Source organism: Sparus aurata, chromosome 11 (assembly GCF_900880675.1).
Source record: "Sparus aurata chromosome 11, fSpaAur1.1, whole genome shotgun sequence".
Lineage (NCBI taxonomy): Eukaryota > Metazoa > Chordata > Actinopteri > Spariformes > Sparidae > Sparus > Sparus aurata.
Genome location: NC_044197.1, coordinates 7,132,794 through 7,154,721, shown reverse-complemented (window position 1 = coordinate 7,154,721; position 21,928 = coordinate 7,132,794). Strand labels below are relative to the sequence as shown.

The 21,928-nt window shown below is 44.4% G+C and overlaps 1 protein-coding gene across 7 annotated transcripts in view; it reads left to right on the top strand.

The window, feature by feature from the left end:
- Nucleotides 1-4,268: 4,268 nt before the first annotated feature.
- Nucleotides 4,269-21,928, top strand: part of nhsa (Nance-Horan syndrome a (congenital cataracts and dental anomalies)) — a 59,454-nt gene continuing 41,794 nt past the window's right edge. For all 7 annotated transcript variants that reach the window (XM_030433985.1, XM_030433980.1, XM_030433979.1 and 4 more), the window contains exon 1: nucleotides 4,269-4,735. In XM_030433985.1, the coding sequence (XP_030289845.1) occupies nucleotides 4,456-4,735 (280 nt within the window). In that variant the 5' untranslated portion in view covers nucleotides 4,269-4,455. The remainder of the gene's footprint in view (nucleotides 4,736-21,928) is intronic.

Sequence of the window (21,928 nt, the reverse complement as noted above, 5' to 3'; positions counted from 1 at the left end):
TGAAATATTGCAACATCCACTACATGTATTGGCACAAAAGTTGTGACGGACATTCATGGTCCCGTGAGGATGAACCTTAGTGACTTTGGTGACCCCTTGACTTTACCTGTAGTGCAACCATGAGGTTGTCATTTGCAGTTTTGATTGAAATTCCTTAGCATCTACTGGATAGATTGTCATGGAGTGTGATGCAGACATTCATGATCCCCTCAGGATGAAATGTAATAACTTTATTGATCCTCTCACTCTTCACACTATTCTGCCCCACCATTAGGATAACATTTTCCATTACTTTATGACCAAATACTAGGGGTGGTTAATCGGCCCAATTTCCCGATTCGATTCGATTCCGATTCCGATTATTGAAGTCTCGATTCGATTACAAATCGATTTTCGATTATTAACGATTATCGATTAGATTTTCAATTATTAACGATTATTGATCTTCCATCAGTCAGCTGCTGAATTATTTTACTTATCTTGGGAGTAACACCTCACAGCACCTTCAATATTGTATAGTGTAACTGTAATATCAAAATTATTATTTTTTAATTTGTTTTAAATGTAGTGTTTCACTGTTAAAAGAAAGTTGCCAAGCTCAGCAGCCGGACTAATGTTAGAAGCATTGTCGGTGACGAGAACCAGGGCGTGTTTCTCTATTCCCCACTCGTCTGCCATTGCTTTGAGAAACTCACACATATTTGCGCTTGTGTGGCTATCATCCATAGCTTTCGTCTGAAGTACGTAGGACATTAGCTTCCATTAACTGCTGACATAATGAGCTGTAACGATCACACATGAGACTGTAGCTCTGGATGTCCAGGCATCGCAGGTTATTGCTACCCTGTGAGCAGAGTTGAGGGACACTTGCACGGAAAGTTTTGTCTCCTTGTAAAGATTTGGAATCGATTTAAGTGTGAAAAAGGTCCGGGATGGAATAACATATCTTGGCTCCAGATTGTGGACCATGTAGCGGAAGCCAGTAAGAGGAGGACTCCAGTTTGTATTACTATTTCAAAAAAAATAAAAAATAAAAAAAAAATTTAATTGATTTTTGGAAATTTAATTATCGAATCATAATCGTCAATATTATAATCGCGATTAATCAATAATCGATTTTTTTCACCACCCCTACCAAATACCTGCAAAAGTAATGATATTCCCATCAGCCTCTGCTGCACTTTTAATGCTAATTAGTCAGTGTCAACATGCTAGCATGCAATTTGCAAGTTGATAAACATCACACCGAACTAACATCAGCATGTTTGCGTTGTCAAAGTGAGAATTTTAGCAGGCAAATATTAGCGTTTCGCTCAAACCACCTCTTTGCCTGAGCACATCCTCACAAAGCTGCGAGTCTCGTCACAGACCACATGGACGATTGGCTCTCATTGTTCCTGGAAACAACAGCATATAACTCAATTTTTGCAGGCAGTGAAGGATTGTGCAAGAAAAAGTAAAGTACGACTGAATGGGTTCTATTAGGTGATTGAGATCGCAGGACGTTCTTTGAGAAAATGAAACAGGTGATTAAATCCAAGGAAAACAGCGGCACGCTGTGTGAAGGCATCCCTGAATAATGCGTCGCTCCCACATCTGAGGAAGTGAATGGAGAAAATGAATGAGCTGGAGAGAGTGAGCTCTGTCTGGGAGGCAGACACGGGATGCCAGACGACAACAAGGCGCTCGTAGCTGCTCTGTGCCATAACCAATATTTGGCACAGCCCTGCCTGTCAGTACCTGCTGCGTCAACTTACAGTGTCTCCCCCACGTACTGTAGGTCTCATTTCATCGTATGCATCAGGAGAGGGGTGTTCATTAAAGCTTAATGGGGAGCAATTCTCAGTGAACTATAAATACTACTTAAAAGTGTTTGGTTTGCGTTTCAAGATGACAGCTGCACGTGATGAGGAAACTATATGTGTCAGCCATGTGTTGTCTCTGAGTAAATGCCAGTTTGATATAATTGCCAACTAGCTATCTCACACAAAGTCAGCAACAGGCTTATTATTATCTACACGGTTAGGACTATTATTGATTCGTCTAGCTGGCGACAGTGATATTTAATGCTCTCAGACACGAATAGAAAAAAAAAATCTCTGAAGGCCTCCATATTAAACCAGGTTTCAGAAAGTAATGATCAAATCTTCTGTGGAAAATAGTAGAAACTCAAAGTGAATCTAATGAAATGAACTGACGAGGACACGAGGAGCTGGTTTTCAAGTTCACACACACGCTGTAAAAGTACAATCGGCTTCTCAATAACTTGTAACGACCCCGGTGGCTTAAAGTTAAAGCTGACCCTTCTCACAACAAAGATTACCAGCCTTTGTCCGTTCAAGTTAGCCCTTTGTTTGCAGCACCATTACTCAAAGATGACGGCATACGCCGTTTCTCTCGTCTCCCCTTTGTCCCGGGCCGGGCTTTGCAAAGGTTGCACTTCTGGTGTGGACTTTAGTTAGGCCACAGGAAGGGCTTTTAGGCTGTCACCTCTGCGGATTCTGGCCCCGTCAGCTGGTGGGATTTAGCTAAACACTCATTCAGCAAATGTGAATGAAGCTCGGCCCGGGCTGTCAGGTCTACACACAGAGGTGAGAGCAAAGATTAACCTAGACATGGAAACTATAAAACGGGAATCCTCAAAGGTTCACCTCAAACAAAGCTCTACACGTTGCAAAAAATGATGCATATGGAATCACGTGAAAGCTTTGACCTAGCTTGATACTGAGGGAATATTGGATACAGACTAATCCTGATCTGAGAAGTTGTCAGTGCCCTCCTTTTTTACCCATTACTCACAATAATAGAGCCAAACCACCACAGTGTAAATAACAGCAGCGGTGTGATGCTTGTCCAGGATTTCTTACATAAGCTCTGTGTTGTACATCATCTGCATTTCTCTCTGTTGTCAACTCTAAAAAGATATAGTGATAGTTGAAGTAGGGCTGAAATAGCCATTACATTTAATAACCAACAGTGTTTTGATTCGTCAGTGAATCGTTTGATCTACAAAATAGTGAAAAATGTCCATCATAGTTTTGCAGATTCCACGGGAACATATTTAAATGCCTTGTTTTGTCTGACCAACAATCTGAAACCCGAAGACATTCATTTTATAATCCTAATAGACTAACAAAACAGCAAATATTCAAACTTGGAACCAGAATGGAGGCTGGAATCAGTAATTCATTTGTATCTTTGCTTAAAAAATTACTGGACACACTTGTTACTTATATATTGTCTCTTTAGTAAATTAATTACAGTTTGGATCTCCTGTAAGTGCATTTACTCAAGTGCTCTACTTTAGTAAAATCACTGAGTGCTTTTTCCTTTAAGTCTACTTTAAAGGTGCAATATGTAAGAATTTTAGTTTACAAAAATGTTGACAATTATCAGCGATGTGAAGATATAAGAGTTCTGATGCTATATCAAAGACGTTTTTATATTTCTAAGTTCTGTATCTTAGCAGCTGGATGTGTTTCAGTTTCTTGAAGATGTTTCACCTCTCATCCAAGAGGCTTCTTCAGTTCTAACTGGAGGGGAGTTGCAGGCTTTTAAACCCTGTGTGGGAGTGTCCTTACAAAGCCTTGTATTGTGTTTCAGAAATTTCCACCACTAATATCGCTCTGAGCTCCAGTCCAGAATGCTAGCTGCATGGCTTACTTAGCTAACAGCAGCTACAATTAGCAGCAGTTAGCAGCTACAATTAGTGGCAGTTAGCAACCAGCTGCAATATGAATTCAAGAAGTTTACATAAATAAGGTTTGGAGTGCAGGACTTTTACTCAGAGAGTGTTTTTACAGTTTTACATATATTGGTACTTTACTGAAGTAAATTACCTAAATACTTTGTCCACCACTGGTATCCATTTGGCTAATTATACTACAGAACAAGGAAAGTGTATTTGGTTTAAAAATATTAAAATGTCTAGTATTCAGTGTGTTATTTTCTCCTTTATGATTAAACAGAATAATATAATAACAGGCGCCTTAACTGAACTCACTTTATCATTTATTGTATTTTATATATATGTACTCATATTAAATAATTTAATTTACCCATATTATCTGTGGTGTGATGTGTATGCAGTGCCCCTCCTGAGACTGTTACAGGACCTTTGCGGTGTGTTTCCTTGAGGACTGTGAAGCCAACAGGGCAGCTCAGCAGTCCGGATCCAGTAAAACCCTGGTCGATCCGCTCCGCGTTTTAGCACCGCCATTTTTTAAAAACCACCTCTACTTGGGAGCAGTGAAAAACACTCTAGCATCAGGGGCAGCAGATGACCCGGCGCGGCAGCCAGGAGCACAGCAGTCCTGTCTAACAAATGAAAGGATGGGGGGCATCAGCAGCAGCAGCTGAATTCAGAGAAACTGGATCAGGGGCCGAGGGGAGAGAACCGCTTTCTGCTCACTCTTGGGACACTTTTGTTGGATTTATCCGCCGGTCCGCACCAACATGCCCTTTGCCAAACGACTCGTTGAACCTCAGTTGCTGTGCAGGTATGAAATCCCAAACGAGGAGGGTCTGCTTTTCGAGGATCTGGTCTCCATCAGTAACGTGGCTCTGTCTCGGACCTTGCGGCAGCTGTCGGACCTGGCCAAACATGCCTGCTCCATATTCCAGGAGCTGGAGAGCGAGCTCACATCCACCAACCAGCGGGTCAGGGGGCTGCAGAGTAAGATCAACCGGCTCCAGCAGGGCTGCTCCGAGCTGGACCCCAAGCAGGAGGCAGTGCGTGAGTACCACACTGTCCGTTATTATGGAGGACGGCACGCGAGGGGGAGGCATCCTGTCCGTTGGTCACCTCTGAGTGAAATTATGTGAAAAAAACAAAAAAAAAGTTGGCTAAATTTATCACAAGTTTACAGAAAGCAGAGAAATGATGCCAGACTCGCTTAAAACCTTCCAGAAAGTACGATCAAGTCGTTGTGAAGTTACTGCTCAGCGCGCGCTGAGACAGTTGATAGTCAGACATGTTTTTTTTTCTCAAGCTAGCTCAAAATGTTCAATTTTTGTTGTTGTTGTAACTGTTCCCTCGCTGTTTGTGGAGACATTATTAGCCCATTGGGAGACTGGCTGTTTCCATCTCTTCCCACGCTGAGGGGCGTGTGACAGCCGGGCTGGAGCGTAACGACTCCATGCTAGCAGCCACTTAGCTATTACATCGCTATTAACAGCCCAGTGTGCTAGTTTACTTAATCACACAGAAGCTACAGGTAACTTTTATTAATGACGCACACCGGTAATGGCGGGAAGCAGCTCACTGTTCGTCTGTGTTTCTTCCTCTAATTCAGTCAAAAGTTAGATTTTTTTTTTATTATTATCTTAAAAGATGAATGAGTGTCGGTGTATTTTATTTTGAAACACTGACAGTTGATTTAGATGTAAACTGGGGTACTGTGTGTGTGTGTGTGTCCTCGCTTCATGTGTTGAACTTTGCATGGCCATCAGTAAGAATTCATTACCCTGATAACACAGCAGGTGGCCATCGCCTTGCTCCTTTTTAGTCTCTGTGCCCCCCCTCCCTCCTCAATCGCTGGTGGAGAGGGGGTTGTGATGTGGAATTGGTGTGTGTGTGTGTGTGTGTGTGTGTGTGTTTATGTATAAACCCTCCAGGAAGCACTTAACAAACCTGTGCACCCCTCTTTCCATCTCGAGAATTGTCCGGGGCCGGAACTGTTTTCCCTGCTCGGACATACCCCAGTGGATTTACCCCGCTTTAGTTTGGGTTCAGCAAGCCCCTGCATGTCTCCCAGACCCTGCTTCCTGTGGTCTGTGAATGGGTTGGATTGCCTGAGGGTATTTTTCTGCAGACACCTTTTAACCGGGATGCCTGCGGAGATGTATTGCCAGTGTTTATAACTCCTGTAGGTACACTTCGCTTGTTGTTTTTCCTAGTTCGCGTTAAGTGCTGTCACTCTCAGCTGACCACATGCAGCATGTCTGCAAACCTCCCTGAGTCATCTTGGTCACATTTACTTTTAGTAAGTCAAAGGCAACAGGATCTGCTGCTTGGTCTTGCAGACAGTTTGAGCCTGATTTAAAGAGGCTCCATCAGTTCATATTTGCAAGTACGCTCCTCTCTGAGCCGGGATGCAACATGCATTCTTAAGGGATGATCATAAGTGACAGTGTATGATGTTTCTTTCGACTTTATCTTTGACTCCATGTAAGTTAATCTGGGAAGCTACTTTAAAGAAGAATCAGTTATTAGAGCAGAACTACTCATATTTTATGAATAAAGCACTCACGGCTCACTTTAACATTCTGTAGTAAGTTGACAGCAAACGGCATCATTAAAGACAAGCGATTTGCTGTCTGATTCCTCCACGTCTGCGCTGCGGAGTTGATATATTTGGATGGGGCTATCAAATCCTATCCTGCTGCATGTTGTTTCACAGGAGGTCTCGCATGCTTGGTTACCGAATAACCCCCTTTTGCCTGGAAAAGCCTAATTACTCTTAATTGTGCTTTTCACATTAATGGTGTCAGAGGCAGCCTTAAACAACAGAGCCCTCCCTCATCTGAATGACAATTAGTGTAAATGGAGCAGTTCCAGGCAGTGAGGGCTCAGTCGGCGGGGGTGGGCTTTTATGACGTGGCTGCGACTTGTCCCCAGATCGTCTGCCGAGGACCACAGCTGTGGAGATGCCACACTGGATTATGCAGAATCAGACATTGACTCATCAGCTGCTGTCCCGTGTGAGCCACCTTGCTGTTCGGAAGAAGTTTGTCTTGTGATGCAGAAAAGTGCCATTGGTGTGTTATTTTGTAGCAGTTTTTTTCCTCCCTGGTGACATTTGCGTTTCATCATAAGTCTCTGTGTGACACATTTAGGTCAGAGGACTTGGTTTGCTGGTTTCACTTTTGCTCCAGCTCATACCGAGCCTTTCATCCTCTATCAACAGCACCAGCTGTACAAGAGGCGTCCATATATAGACACTCAAGTGATGCTTCTACTGTCTGTGATTGATTGACGTGGTTATTTATACAGTGGAATCCAACTCAGTCGTACCAGAGATCCCTTTTAAACAAACGATATGCAAATGTGTGTCTGAGGATGAAAAAAAAAAAGAAAGTCAGTGCATCCGGTTCAATGCAAAAAACACTCTTCGGACTCACACTAGGAATTCACGCCGGGAGCCTGGCGTCTGTCCCTCAATACATTGATTGGACAGGTCTCCTGTGACAACCCATCGTTGTCTGTGTTTGACTACAGACAGAGCTCCTCAGCCGGGCCAGGTCTCTGTAGTGCAGTCCCATCATGTAAAACCACTCTGCTGGGTTTTAAGTTACACCAGCTCAGTGTGGAGGGGGAGCTGTAATACTTGTGGTGGCAAGTGGCCCTCCGGCTTTTCTGGTCCGAGAGCACATGGCTGGCAGTTCACCCGCATTCCTTGTGCTGACTGCACCGGAGACTGTGTCACAATACCAAACAGAGAAAAGCACGGATCCACGGAGAGCGACTTTAAACACAGCAGCACACAGGATTTTGATAATGCCTTTCATTTTCCTGGCGCTGCGTCATGCTCTCCCTTGCTCATTATGGACAAAGGAGCAGGACCTCGTTAAGTCCATCACGCATTAGTGTAGATAACTGTGTGCACAGTCTTACATAATCTCGAGACTTTAGAGTTACAATCTGTAAGCGATAAGACGTGTTATCAGTTGTAGTATTAGCTCATAAACATTCAGCACAACGGTAATTCAGAGACAAAGTGCTGGACACAAAAGGTGGCAAAGAGGGTTTAATTCACACGTGTACACACAATTTGGACAATCAAGTGCATAACAATTTGAAATCATACATGTACACAAAGCAAATGAAGAAACGGGATCTGTATGTTATCTTTAGGATAAGCGCACACACTCACAGTTTCTTTATAGCTTATGAGATTTATTTTGAAAGAATCCATTATTTAACCAGCTGACTGATTAAGTGTGCTTTAATATTGAGGGCTGTACATTTGCAACTGCCAAGCGCAGTCGACCGAAACGATCGAACTCAGAGTAATCGGCTTATGTAATACTTTGACACACACTTCATGTGACTTTAACATTTAAGGAAAGACAACGGCCTGCAGCAGCTCTGATTTCTCACTTGCTTAGAGGGGCTTTATGCTTTCCACTGTGCTACTTTCACTGCTCGCTTAAACAACCCCTTGAGTAAAGATTGCACAGCGTGTATTTATACTCATCAGTTACCGTCCTTTTTATGTCTCTTGATTTCACTCCGGAGCCGGTCCTCCACTTCAGCTCTGTGAGCCCTCGTTGCCCGGAGTGAAAGTTTCGGTGGACGGCAGCAGTAGCACATCATCCACTCCACATGAGCAGCGTAGAGAAGGGAAACACATTAGCCCGCTGACAGTCCGTGACTTCTGCATTTCATTGACCCAGTCCGGCCATTACTGGGGCTTCGATTTACTAAGTGAGGCCGCCGCGACGAGTCAATGCACACTCCATCCGAGGTCAATCCATGTTTCGGATGCGCGATAGAATTTCAGATAATGTGGGTTGTGAAAAGATTTTAGCAGCGAGTGAAATCAAATGTCAGCAGCAGGGATTCCATTTCTAGTAATCATGCAGCTGAGTTAAATATATGTGGTGGGTAGCAGTTGTGGAAAGAAATAAATGCCACCATCCTCGATCTAGTTTCCACAAAGCGAGTACACACTTTCAATCATTGGCACAAAAGAAAGCTCATCAGTGAATCGCACGCTGGAGGTCTCGGCAGCCTCTGCTCGTCTTTCATTATCGGAACCGTGAGCATATTTGTGCAGGTCCAGACAACCTGCCGCTGATATAGTACCCCTGCTAATTATAGAGCAGATTTCAAAGACTGGCTCATTTATTCCCGCACCTTCCCCCCCCCCCCTTCCCCTCCTCTTTCCAGACAGGCACCGTGAAGGCCCAGACAGCCGTGATGCTGTGCCCTGTTGTTTTCATTCAGCCGTCTTATAACTCATATCTCTCTTCTTCATCGCAGCTTTTATTCAGCACTCTGATTTTGGGACCAGAGAATGAAGCAAAGTGCCCAACAATGAACAAAACGACAGCTCTGTTCAGTGTCCCGCATGGTAACTTGATAACGTGGTATAAACACTTCATTGTCAGCAAATTAATTTTACACCAGAGTCCCTTTTTTTGACATTGAAATGAGAAGTGCGGTCTCTGTACCGAGCTGAACCCGAGGCTCCACTCGGCTCCGTTAACTATGTGTGTGTCTCAGCACCTCGGCCCCCGGTGGATCGCTCGGCCTGCGATTGAAGTGGTTTTCTGCTGAGCCGTTCTGTCAAGTCAAGCATTCCGAAAAGCCAGTGACCAGGAAACCACAGTGCTCGCCCTCGCCTGCACTCCTGGGACCTTGCACCCCACACGTGCTCCCCTAAATTGGCCCTGGGTGGCTGGTGTGATTAAGGGGGGATGGGGGGGCGGGGAAGCAGGAGTTGGAGGTTGAGGCTGTGTTTGTTTATGAAAGGAGACGTTTTGTTAAAATGAAGGTGAAGGTTTCTCATTTGCTTTGCTTGAGGGGAAATGTGTGAGTGATTACACTTTGCATTCCTGCGGTCGGGACCCTCCGCGAGAGCAAGTGCTTCCGAGTGTGGGCTTCTATACACCTTAAATCCCTCTGCTGGCTTTTCTGTATATTTTCAGGTGTATGGAGCAAAACACTGGCGTTAAGTGCGTTCGGGGCTTCTGCGCTGGAATGTATGTGTGCGAAAGATCCCTGTTTTTGTAGCGATAGGCCCCGTGAGAGGAAGTTAAGCTCCAGTTTGTTGTCGGCGAGACTGGCTTGTTTCTTCTGCTGCAGGAACTGGGGACCATGATAAGCTATCTCCCTGCCCTGAGGTGTATGCGAGTCTCTTTATTAAATAGCATTCCCCAGCAGCAGCCATTACTCTTTATGGACTTCTGAGTGTGGGGCTGAGGGGCTAGCGAGACAATTCAAGCCTGTCCTGAAGAGCAGGAGGATGGGGGAGCGGGGAACGGGGGGGCAGAGTCATCTACCCCCTGACCTCAAAAGCCTGCTGACCTCGAAACCCCCCCCCCCCCCCCCCCCCCCCCCCCCCTACACACCCGTTCAAAACACAAAAGAGCAAACACAGCCGCCCCCATCTTGCTTATCACTCAGCCTCTAAAGACTTGACCGGCCAATTAGAGTGGATTTAATGTTTGACATGATACTGAATAGCCACAGGTCAGCGGACCGGCGACGACCTACTGCAGGGCCGGGGATTATTAAACTGTCAAAGTCAACTCAATAACTTAAACAAAGTCTCCCGTCCAGGTTGTCACTCATAGCTGAAGAGGAACTGAGCCGTGAAAAGCTGCGCGGCTGCTCCTGAATGTCTTTGTACTTTACCTCCTTCGGCTTCTCAAGGACTTCTCTCAGTTTGAAATCTTGTGTTTGATCACCGAACACTTGGACTACACACGGACAACTTGCAGATTGAATTTTGTAGCTCTTATTCTTCTCTACGAAATAGTGATCTGACAGTTTTCTTCAGGGTTCCACAACATTGACTAATCTGCTGATTATTTTCACGGTTATTTGACTTATTAGAAGACTCGTTTAGTGAATAAAATGTCAAAGATTGTGAGAAAAATGCTCATCAGCATTTTCCAGAGCGCTCCAAATTGCTCCTTTTGTCCAACCTACAGTCCAAAACTCAAAGACTCTTCATTTACTTTCATCACTAGACAAAAAAGACATAAAACCCTCTTACTGAAACAAGCAAATCTTTGACATTTTTGCTTGAAAAATTGCTTTATTTCATCTATCTAATATCTATTTCATCTTCGATTAATGGTCTATCAAAATAGTTGTCAGTTTCGTCAGTTCATTCTTTTATCCATTAATTCTCTTAATCCACTAATGGTTGCAGCTCTATGCGACGGAGAATAAAGATCCGTGTTACCTCACCTTTATTTATTTAGGACAGACAGTGACTGTCCTGGGCTCTACAACATCTGCTCAGCTCTCCGTCTGAACCCACATGTGGCTATAATTCTTAATACTGCAGCAGAAACTACAAGGTTTTTCCCAAATATGAAATAAATACACATCGGACCTCAAAGTTAAACCAACTTTACTGTAGCATGCAGTTTACGACACCTCGCCACATTCTTTTCCCTGGCAACCTGGAGAAATATTGACAGCTCACAGGGCTGTAAAACTATTGTCGGCTGCTCTTTGTCCCGCCGCCGCTAGCCACGGGCGTTTCAGGCCACCTGCGTGGGATCCTCTCCCGACTCAGAGAGTCTTTAAATGATATGATCTCCCATTCTGCTTTTGTGCTCCTCCACGCTCCTCCCAGGCCACCACTGCCACAAAGACAGACTTAAATGTTACGCAATGGAATTATTCCTTCAGATATGTTAAGACACATCTCGGGATCTCTGCAGGAAGAGGAGATAATAAAAGAAGATAAAGTCTAGTGAAATTCTCATGAACTCTTCTCCTCTTGCTCTGCATAAAGAGTGGCCTCGCTATCTGCTGAGAGAAATTAGTTGGAAGTGAGAGATAAAGTATCTGAGACACACAAACTGGATGGTGCTCTTATAAAAAGAACCTTATATGTAAACCCTCCCCTGCTTTTCTTTTACCAGTATGAAGTTTGCGGCTGTGTGTAGTGTAGGTCTATTTATGCACATGTAAAAATATATCAAAAAGATGGCATCATCTCATGTTAAGGCAAACGTCAGGTGTGAAAATGCGGGGTGGTGGGGAAAATGATGGTACTTTAACAGGAAGGAAACACATGTGAGGCTGTAGTCTTCGCCGTGCAGGTGTTTAGACTGGGATTTGACTGGAATGTGAACTTCCCTCACCTCTCCTCTGTATACGAGCCAGTGGATCAGCCAGGCTGAGTCTTTAAAGTTGAAAGAGCCTTTTCATCAATCATCCTACCATCACACATGTGATGCAAAAAAAAAAAAAAAAAGCCAAGGCACCTGTGGATATGAGGCCGTGTGCAAACTCATCGGTTCAGACTGAGGCAGTTAGTCTGTTGGGATTTCTTCTCAGTTCTCTGGGACAGTTGGAATAATCTCATCCCAGCTGTGAGATATTCAGCAATATTGTTACAGTTTTTACAACAATATCGCCTTCACCTTAACAGGATATTGAAAGCAACCTGGCGGATGCTGCTACTATGAGCTACCTTTGGAGCAATAGATGAGAATGACAGTCCCACTCTCACATCTGTCTGTTGAGTATAAAACCACGGACAAACAGTGACATTATCTTAGCATAAAGACCAGAAACAAAGGAAACCTCCTTAAGTTTCCAGTCTTTTGGGCTGTAGATACATATTCAGACATGAATAGTGGTGTCAAATGTTTTCCCACATTGTGCTTATTTTCAGGTTCATACTTGTAACTTGGGTGTCTACCAGAAAATGTTGACATGCTTCAAATCGTTCAAAAAACACATTGTTTTTTCTTTTAATGCTTTCTATTGCTGCAGCACCTCTATCCACCCTCTGTCTGAACACTCCATTTCAGTGTGTGTCTTAATCCGCCCTCCACCTCCACACAATCAGACATCGCTCTTGATGAAGCCTCGGTCAGAAAGCCTCATCTGCCATTGTGTGTTTCCTGTGCTTTTTGCATTTCTGAAGTAGGAAGCCATCCTCTGTAGACCCGCCATGTCGGGCCAGACTCCCTCTTCATGCACTTATCCGTTTCCTGCTGTGTTTAGTACCGTGCTGTGGACCCTCACTTGTCACACTTATTTACACTTTGAGCACAAGTGGTGGAAGGCGCCCCGTAGCAGGCTGGTGGAGTGTTTGTGAACGAGCACCGCTGACCTGGATACAGAGATTTTGGGTGCTCTGCTTCTTGTCACTTTAACACCTTTTCACTCAGGAACAGCGTCGCTTCTGACACACAACGTTTCTTCCTCAAACATCAAAAGTTCTGCATTAAGGAAGATGCCAAATCTCACCTGGAAAACAATTTACTCGCAGAGGAAGGGAATTATATATAGTCCTTTCTTTCATTTCTTTCAGAGGTAAGATTTCATGCCAGATGTGCTTCATTTTAATGCTCCAGATAGCACTGGTTGTGGCACTGAGAATGACCCGAGGCCTCCACACAGGCTTTCCCGGACAGGTCAGTGTGAGAGGACGGCTCTCCTCCGCCCGGCTCATTGTGCTTTGAAGCACACGCAAGTTCGCCCTCCTGCACTGGCTTTTGTTCCTCCCTCCTTTATACCCTTCTCCTCTGGGATATTTCCTCGCCATCCGGATTCATCTTTTATCCTTGCCAGTAATTTCTGTGCCTGCCCGCTGCCTCAGGCGCTTTGTATACTCCGCTCCTCTCCTCTGACTGCTTTTTCTCTGAGCTTCTGGGTCTCTCTCTCTCTCTCTCGCATTCACTCATCTCCGTATCCCAGTTTCTTATTTTGAGACTCAGCCAGACCCGCTCCCAGCAGCCCCACTGGGGAGAGACCATCCTGCTAGGGCAGCAAAAAAGTGCTTTGCCATAAAAATGGATGACCTGCTCTCCATTATGTTCTGCTTTGTAGTAAAAGAATGTCTGGATTAAACATTTACTGACTGCAAATCAACCTAGAATTGATGCCGTGTGCTCCGCACATTTGTATGAGTTAATATTTAATACAGTTTCTGAATACTAATGTTTGAATCACTGCGCTGTGAGTTCTAGTAAATGGCGGCGCTTCATTTATAAAACAGGGACTGGGCTCAATATTCTGTGGGTTTTATTGAACTTCACTACAGTCAAATGTGTAATCAAATATCCCCTGGCTCAGAATGAGAGAGAAAAAGTGTTCATTTCCAAGTAAACCCCTTTGCTTTTTGTCGTGGACATCGAGACAGACTCTACAGATACTTACTTTGAGAAAACACGAAATTCTTGCTCACCGTCAGGCTTCACGAGAAATGGGATTCTCACCCTGAAGAGAGATCCAGTTACCAATCTAAAGGTTGCACCCTCTGAGCTCACTGGGGAGCTTTGACTCGCAGGGAACTTCCACTGACACCCGAGGACTGAAAACATGTATTGAGAGAAAGTTTATTGTTGCTTTTCCACAAAGAAGACTCAGAAATGGTTAAATCCTCCAACTCCACCTGTTTAGATTCTAACACACCGTGGCATTATGTCCCTGGAGCTCCTCTCGTGAAACAATGGTGTAATTCTACCTTAACAAACTACACAAGCGTGTTGACTGTACACACGAGAGGCCCGAAATAGTACAGCTCATCCAGGAGGGATGTGTTTTAGTGACGCGGCGTAGTCGACAGCTTTAGTGTGTGTGTCCATGCTCCCACAGCAGTGAACATGTTGGGAGGGAGCGACTTGGAAAAAAGAATGATATTTGGGATAAACCCCGTTTTATATCCTCCATCATAGCTGCTGTTGGGCTTTTGTGATGATTTGCCCAGTCTTTTCTTGGCGACCACTCTCTGCATCAGGCAGCACGCCATCACAGAGCAACTTACTTCGGAGAGTTTAGGCCTCATTTTCAGTTATACAATGTTAGATAAATCAAATCAGCCCCTTTTCTGTGGTTTTCCACTCTTTTCCACACGGCAATATCAAGACGATTTCTGGCATTCTCTTTTAGAAATGTTTGCTTTGTATGCTGTGGAGGACAGACTGAATATACAGAAGGGTACAACCAGAGAGCTACGCTATGGGATGGGAAGAAAACTGCCCGGAAAGCTTCTCGGCTTCCTCAGTTATTTTGGTGAAGTTATGAATGCTGCGGGCGACAGTAAAAACCAGGAATCGGCAGTGAATACTGAAGTGTAAACGCATCCAAAAGGAACAGAGATGACTTTAAACAGGAGTCAACTGATGCAGCCATGTAAGGAGTACAACGTCACTTTATTACATCAGTACAGCTGGCGCACATTTCACTTGTGTTTTCACAAGTGGAGAAATTTGCTAAATTGACCTAAGCAAGAGTGTCGTAGTGTTGTTAGTCACATTCATAGTAATGGCAGGATGTTATAGACCAGTCTTAAACCAGATTTCCACTTTTAGTGACTACACTTGTGGTTTTGACTTGTTTTCTCTGACAGACTCTGGAGAAATCGTTCCTGGAAATAGCTTTTTACAACGAGTCATTTATGGGAATTGCGAGGGCTTCTGGCCTCTGTTGCATCACAGAGCTGACGGAGGGTCAGCCTGCTGAGCGTGTTCACATCGGTTTATCTCAACCGAGTACTTCCTCCTTCGGGCTGTGTATGAAATGGTAGCTAGACGAGATGCACGGGGGGAAAGAACCTGAAGGTGCTGCTGTGTTGTTACCAGCTGATAAGCCCCATCTGTTGGACGTCAGCCCCGGAGCCCACAGCAGCGCCTTGGAGAGGAGGCGTCTTTCATTAGAAGCACGGACTTTCATTTTCTCCTCCTGCAGGAACACTGCTAAACTGTAACCAGACATCAGGATTTGTTTGTGTGTGTTTGTGTGTGTGTGTGTGTGTGTGTGTGTGTGTAACTTTTTCCTTTAGTCAGGAACAGACATTTTCATGTAATGCGTTGTCTTTCCAGCGCACTAACACACCCAAAATAATTCCATACAGTGTGAGACCTGTGTTTTACAAGACTGTTTTTATACACAAAATGTGAAAAACTAAAAAGCACTAAACCCAGCATGACTCTGAGTGAAGTTTGAGCCTGATTTCTTGGACGCTGAATGTCCCTGGTGCTTGTTTTGCTTGATATAGCTGTCAGAGACTTCGGTCCCCTCCTCTGTCGTGATCTGCATCAGTCTGTGGGAAACTGTGACTGCTGAATTATAAGGATAATCACATTTCTCCTCAGTTACAGAGATAGAGAGGTGGATTGTTGTGGTTGTCTGGTACCCTGGCTCAGGTACAAGCTTGTAAACCTTTTCTGAGCTTTGTCCTGCTGTTCACATGCAACTAATTTGAGGAGATAGTCTTTCAGGGCAGCTGGGAAATGCATTCAAACTGGGCTACATATCTGGTCAAATATGTCTCAGACTACCTGCAAATGCAGCTTGACCAGTCACATACCAGTGTGTTCTCAGTACGGTTACACTTTACACTCAAACATTTAAGGTTGATTTTAAGTCCAAAGGCATTTATATGCCGGGGATGTGACTATTAAATGACACAGAAATGTAGAATGCTTGCTTGCAAATACTTCACATCAGCTTGTTTTGGCAGAGATGCAAATTTGCATGTTTGAATCGGTTCACACCAGCTCATTCATCAGGATAAGGATGATTGCACACTTTGTTCAAGTACTTGTGACAAAAACAACAGTATTGATGTACCACTTGATCGCATGAGCAAAATGCTACCAGTGTGGAAAGTCTTAGGCATGAACGGGACCGGCTCGATCAAAGGCCCGATCCACTCCTCAGAGTCTACACCGACCATTAAACGAGAGCAAAGTGGAGGTGAGTCAGGCGAGGAAAACACATAGAGAGAGACACATGTCTGCCTGACATCCAGACATAAAAGCTCTTGTGCAAATGAAATGGAAAGCAGGGCTTGAATGGCTGCCACGCTGAAACAGACCGGCGTTGGGCCGAAGGCCTACCCTCGCAGATCTCTTTGTGCAGGCGAGCTGCATGCCAGCTGGCTGGCTGCTGGGAAGTTTTGTGTGACTCATTACCTCTCTATTGAGGGACACAAAGCCGGGCCGCACTCACTCAACAGAACTCAGAGTCTCCCAGCCTCCCGTTTGCACCTTAACGCGAGGTCAAGGTCACGGCTCCATGCTGGGATAACGCTCGGCAGCTTCATCGTCCAGGAGCCAATCAGCGATAGAGACGTCAGCCACGGGACCTGTTTGAATGAGGCTGTCAGTAGGAAGTCTTTCCATTCACTCCATGTCTGGACAGTTACCTCGGCAGCACTGTGCTTAAAGGAAGAAATGTAGCGGTTGAACCCTTTTGGCAGGACACGTTGATGGCTATTGATTTGAATTCTTTCACTACATGTGTCCTTTAAGTGTGCCCATTACATTCCCTGCTTTATTGCCCGTCTGTTTGTCCACCATAACTGAATGCCACGGTGGCACCAGCTAGTGACAGAAATGTCTCATTCATCACCTTGATGATGTCGGTTCAGTCCTGTCATAAAGGCGTGGTGTTTTTGTTCAGCCAATAAACCCTCTTGTTAGTTTGAACAGGGTGGACCCAGAGGTGTGGGAGCTGTACTCGGCAGTGTTTGGTTTTGAACATGTGTTGTTAGAGGTGCCGTTGAAACGGAATTGCAAAGAGGTGGATCAAAGCGACTTCATTCTGACATAGGAGCATAACACAGCGTAATCAAAAGCATATGCACCGTGTTTTAGGAGATCCAGGTTGTAGCCGTGGAGCGATGATATAGGCGTCGATATGGCGTGAAAAGTAGCTGCTGTGTTATTCTGGACTTAAAAACATAATAAACTGCATACCAAGGTTGATGGATGTGACGAGTTATCAAAAGCAGCAGGAGTTTCTCTGTTTTTCTTTGCGCTCACTCTCTGCGAGTGTGGAATTGTGAAGTGTATGCCTGGTATCAGGTTAACCCTCTATCTAAATGTGGGAACCTGTGAGACTTTGGACCATCTGTGACTCTGCAGATGGCCCTGCTTGTTAAAGTGGGCCATGGTAGGACCCTGCCGTCTACCCAGGACGGGACAATGGAGATTACGGGTGTCTGATCTCCTGGTTTAAACACAGTCTGAGGGCGGCAGGACACGGGGAGGGGCACACTGCCCTGATCTTTGCATCGCACCACTGTTGTTTCCTCCACGTCAAGGAATTATAAGACGCAGGATTTGTCGGGCTGGGAAGAAGTCATTTAGTCTGTCACTGAGAGTGACTGAGATGTGTTTACAGAACACAAGATATCTTGAGTCGAGTCTCTGTTGGCTTTTCTTGTTTGTAGGCCATTTGTCCTTCAATAGCACTTGTGCTGCCTTTTGTTGTGTCTTTTTTATGGCAGCTTTACAGAGAGTATTCAAGGAAATGGTAATCATTCACAGAGGTCAAGAAAAGATGGTACTCTACTTCTTTGATTCTTTAAAAGCATTGCCCTTGTCCATACGAAGCCCGTATTCCCACACCCTATTTGGTGTGCTTTGTTTCCTGATGTTGTTGATGTTGGTGCTCTGCCAGAGAATGATCTGTGCGCTCAACCTGTAGGGCTGCTAGAGTGAAACCTAGTACTCGGGCAGATGGGGGAGTCTGCAGAAGATACAGTATTCTATAGACAGGGGAAGGAAGGAATTAACATTTCTTTAAGCTCGATTTATGCGGGAGAGCGAACTAAGAATACAGGCTGTTTTAAGTGACACGTTCACGCCAAGACAATACAATTTCTTGGCAATGAACAGGTGCGTCAGGACAGTTAAACCAAATATTTGTTTTTGACTTATATGCATGTGTACATACATGCTCACCTCCTGTTCTTGTTCCTCGGGGTGTCTGCAAGCTAAAGCAGCACTGATCCTGATCTTATTAAAGAGGTGTCGGCCAGCTCGCGAGAGAAAGTTACAGGCTGAGTCAGACCCACTTCGCGTGTGCTGCTCTTAATCTTCGGTTACTTACCCGGCTAGAAAGAAGAAACTTGAAATCTGAGATGGATCAAATGCGATCACCGAGTACGGATAGCGTTTTGTAAGTGTGTGTTTTGGCATTAGGGTTGAATAATGAGTTATTGCGCAACAATCACTAGACTGGTTCGTCTTCCCACAGCTTTTTTGTTTTCATGACCTCTGCCATGAGAAAGCTTTAGAAACCCGAGACGATGGGAATGATCCGAGGCAAAGGTATCCAAGAGTGATTTACCTCTCATCCGTGAAACACCTTTTAATTTATGACCTCATGTGAGGGAGTTAGACAGTCCTCGGAGAACGTCTCCGCCAGAGTGACTTTTGACTCTAGATGATGGAGGCTGCTCATATTGTCTGGACTTAAACCAGCGATTCATTCCATTGTCATTCCTGATCTATGTTTTTGTCCTGAGCACAGGATATTCACAATAACAACCAATGAGCATTAGGGTTTAACTGTAAAATATAGTCAAAGAAAATGTCTTCAAGATGTTGCGAGGTAGCCTGAACGCTTGACTGAGGCTTTTAAAGCCTTTTGATCGTCTAACGTTACATCACGTGCATAGCCGAGCCAGATTTCATGCCAAGTAGTTGTGACAATGAAACGCCACATAATTCAGACTATAAGAGAGATAATTTAGGGTTTAGTCTGTCACTCCCCATTCCATCCCTACTCATCCCATCTCAGTGCTTCTATTATGTTATAGACCCGAGGCCTCAGACTCCTCTCAACAGACAACAATGTATTTCTAATAGCAATACACAGGGATACATGCCTTTCCGATGATGTCACGCGCAGCCAGTCAAGCCATGAGTAGGAACTATGTCGAGCTTCTTCTTTGAAAGGCACTGACTGGGCAGCTGCCTCCTCTTTCTCCATCTGTGAAATGTATACGTTCAACAAGGGCCTTTGTTGCTCAGCGGCGATGGCACTGACCCAGGGTCAGGGGTTTGAATCCCACTGTGGTCGCCCATTGTGAAAATACGCACGCTCATTGTATTTTAATTCAGTTTAATTTGGACCAGGTGTCATCCCGACGGCTTTACGAAGGAAGCTGCAGCGTCGAAAGAGATTCGAGGGGAAGTGGAGGATGAGACGCAAGTGGAAAGTGGAAAAAGATAAGAAGCGTCGTCAACAAAGCAATCTGTCGGTTTTGAATGTGGGCAGAGGGAGTGTTAAGCACGCAATCTATGTTTTCGTGCTGCCCGTCAGCCTCTTTCACAAGAGTATGCTGGTTGTTTTTTCCTACTCTCCAAGCATCATCGAGCGATGGCTCATAAACAGCAGCCTCTCAGTTGTTGGTGCAGCCTGTGAAGCAGATTACAGTTATTTGCTTTTTGCATAATTACTTTTGACTACTCTTGACTGCAGAAACTCATAGTCTGAGCACATGAAAGCCTGGAGAGCGTGTCCGGAAAAATATTTTATCTTGTTGATTAGTAGGTTACAGTTGAAACAACATTCAGGTCATAAGTAACAACCACGAATGAATATCATTTGTTCCAAGGTTATGAACAAGTCAAAGAAAAACAAACCAAACCAGACAGCTTTGCAGGTGAGACAAATCAAGCTGTTGCTCCCTTTAGTTTTGTATGTAAGAGTTTGCTCCCAGTTGACTGGTGGAATATAACTTTTTTAACTAGAATAGAGCGCATTCCTCCACCAAGGTCCAACAGTCCCCTTTGTACTCACTCATATATACCAGCCACCTGATTTTTATTTGGCAAGATCTTCATCGGGTTATCAGGAAAAATGCTCTGTGACTTAGATCATCATCAGGTTTTCAGGAAGATTTCGGTCTTAATACTGAAACGTTGTTGTCATTAAACTTAATTGCAAATGAAGTGAACAGTGTGAAGGACTCTTTTTCCTGAGGGAGGGTGAGAAAAAAATCCTGGAAGAGTCCCTTTACCAGGATCCTCAAAAAGTATATGATGTGTATTCTGGGCTGAGACTCTTCCTTCACTCATGTTCTGCAGAAATCCTTTTGGTAGTTTTTGTGTAATCCTGCTGACCAACCAACCAACCAACAAACAGAAACAGACCTTTGACCATATGGCCTCAGTGTGGCCTCAGTGTAGATATCACACACACACACACACACACACACAAGAATTTGAAAATATAAATGTCTGAGCATAAGAACCCATGATCTGCTGGTCTTTACTGGCCAAGCCTCAATGGTGGCATTGCTGTCAGTACTAAAAAAAGCTTTAGTCGCAAATTGAATGAAATCTTGACCTTAAAAAGTGAAATTGAACAGGATTGGATTTGGACAAGTGTGACACAATTTCAAGGTGCTTTCATGTGCAGTATTTGATCTGCTAGTTTAACACACAGGTTTGAAAGCGTAGGTCAGTCCGAGCTGACCCGGAGGTGTCATGTTTTGGTTGAACGTAACCATGGCAGCAGTAAACTCAGTAAAACTTGGATGCTTGCGTTATGTGGATCCATTGATCACGCTGTGTCATACATGCCCAGATGTATGGCGTCGTTGAGGATAAATTGCTTTCTGGCTGAATGTGTGATGGTAATTGGTTTACAACAGGTTTTACAGCCTCATTTGCTGTGTCCCGATGTGGAGAAATACACCCTTCTTTAAAAGATCGAATAAAAATGGGTACGTCTGGCGGCTGCAGAATGATTCATGCAGTCAAAGTTGAGTTTGATTCCAAAGTTTTCCGTTTATTGACTCACATTTGCCGACGCCTGTTGATGGCGGTGTAAGCGGAGCAAACTGAACATGACTTACAGTTGTTAATGTTGCATTAGCTGGGAGTGTTTTTAGGGGATTTAATTTATAAGTGGTGACAGCGTGGATTGTCGGTGGCTGGTGTTGTAATCGTGTTGCTTGTGTTGACATGGAAGGACGCCTGTGGGAGGGGTGCTGATCGCTGACACAAAGAACCGCTTCACCAGGCGTTTACGATAGAATTTCACATATGACTTCGGAAAATGTGAAGATGGTCCAATGTTCGTACAGGACGAATCCTTTTTTTAAAAATCTGATTTTTTTTTTAGCTAGCGGAAGAGCTCCTGGGTAACAGATGAGTCACTGTGATGAATTTGCATACTCCCCTGATCCCCTGGATTATGATGTTTAATTTAATCTGTTTTTTAAGACGCCGTGGGATTCGTCCACATAAGTAGCTTGAGGTCTGTTTGTGTTTTGTGGGTGTGTCATCCTCATTTTTTTCTAATCTCTAATCTAAAACTTGTTTTGCTGTCGCTCACAGGCCTGCTCCTGTCGTTGCACATGGCTTGTGTTGGTCACGGTCATCAGTGCGAGTATAGAAAACCAGAATGAGGAGTAGAGGGGAGAAAAACCTGACAGTCCTGACATTCCCAAAGTCCTCAGGGTGAAGGAGTAGACATTCC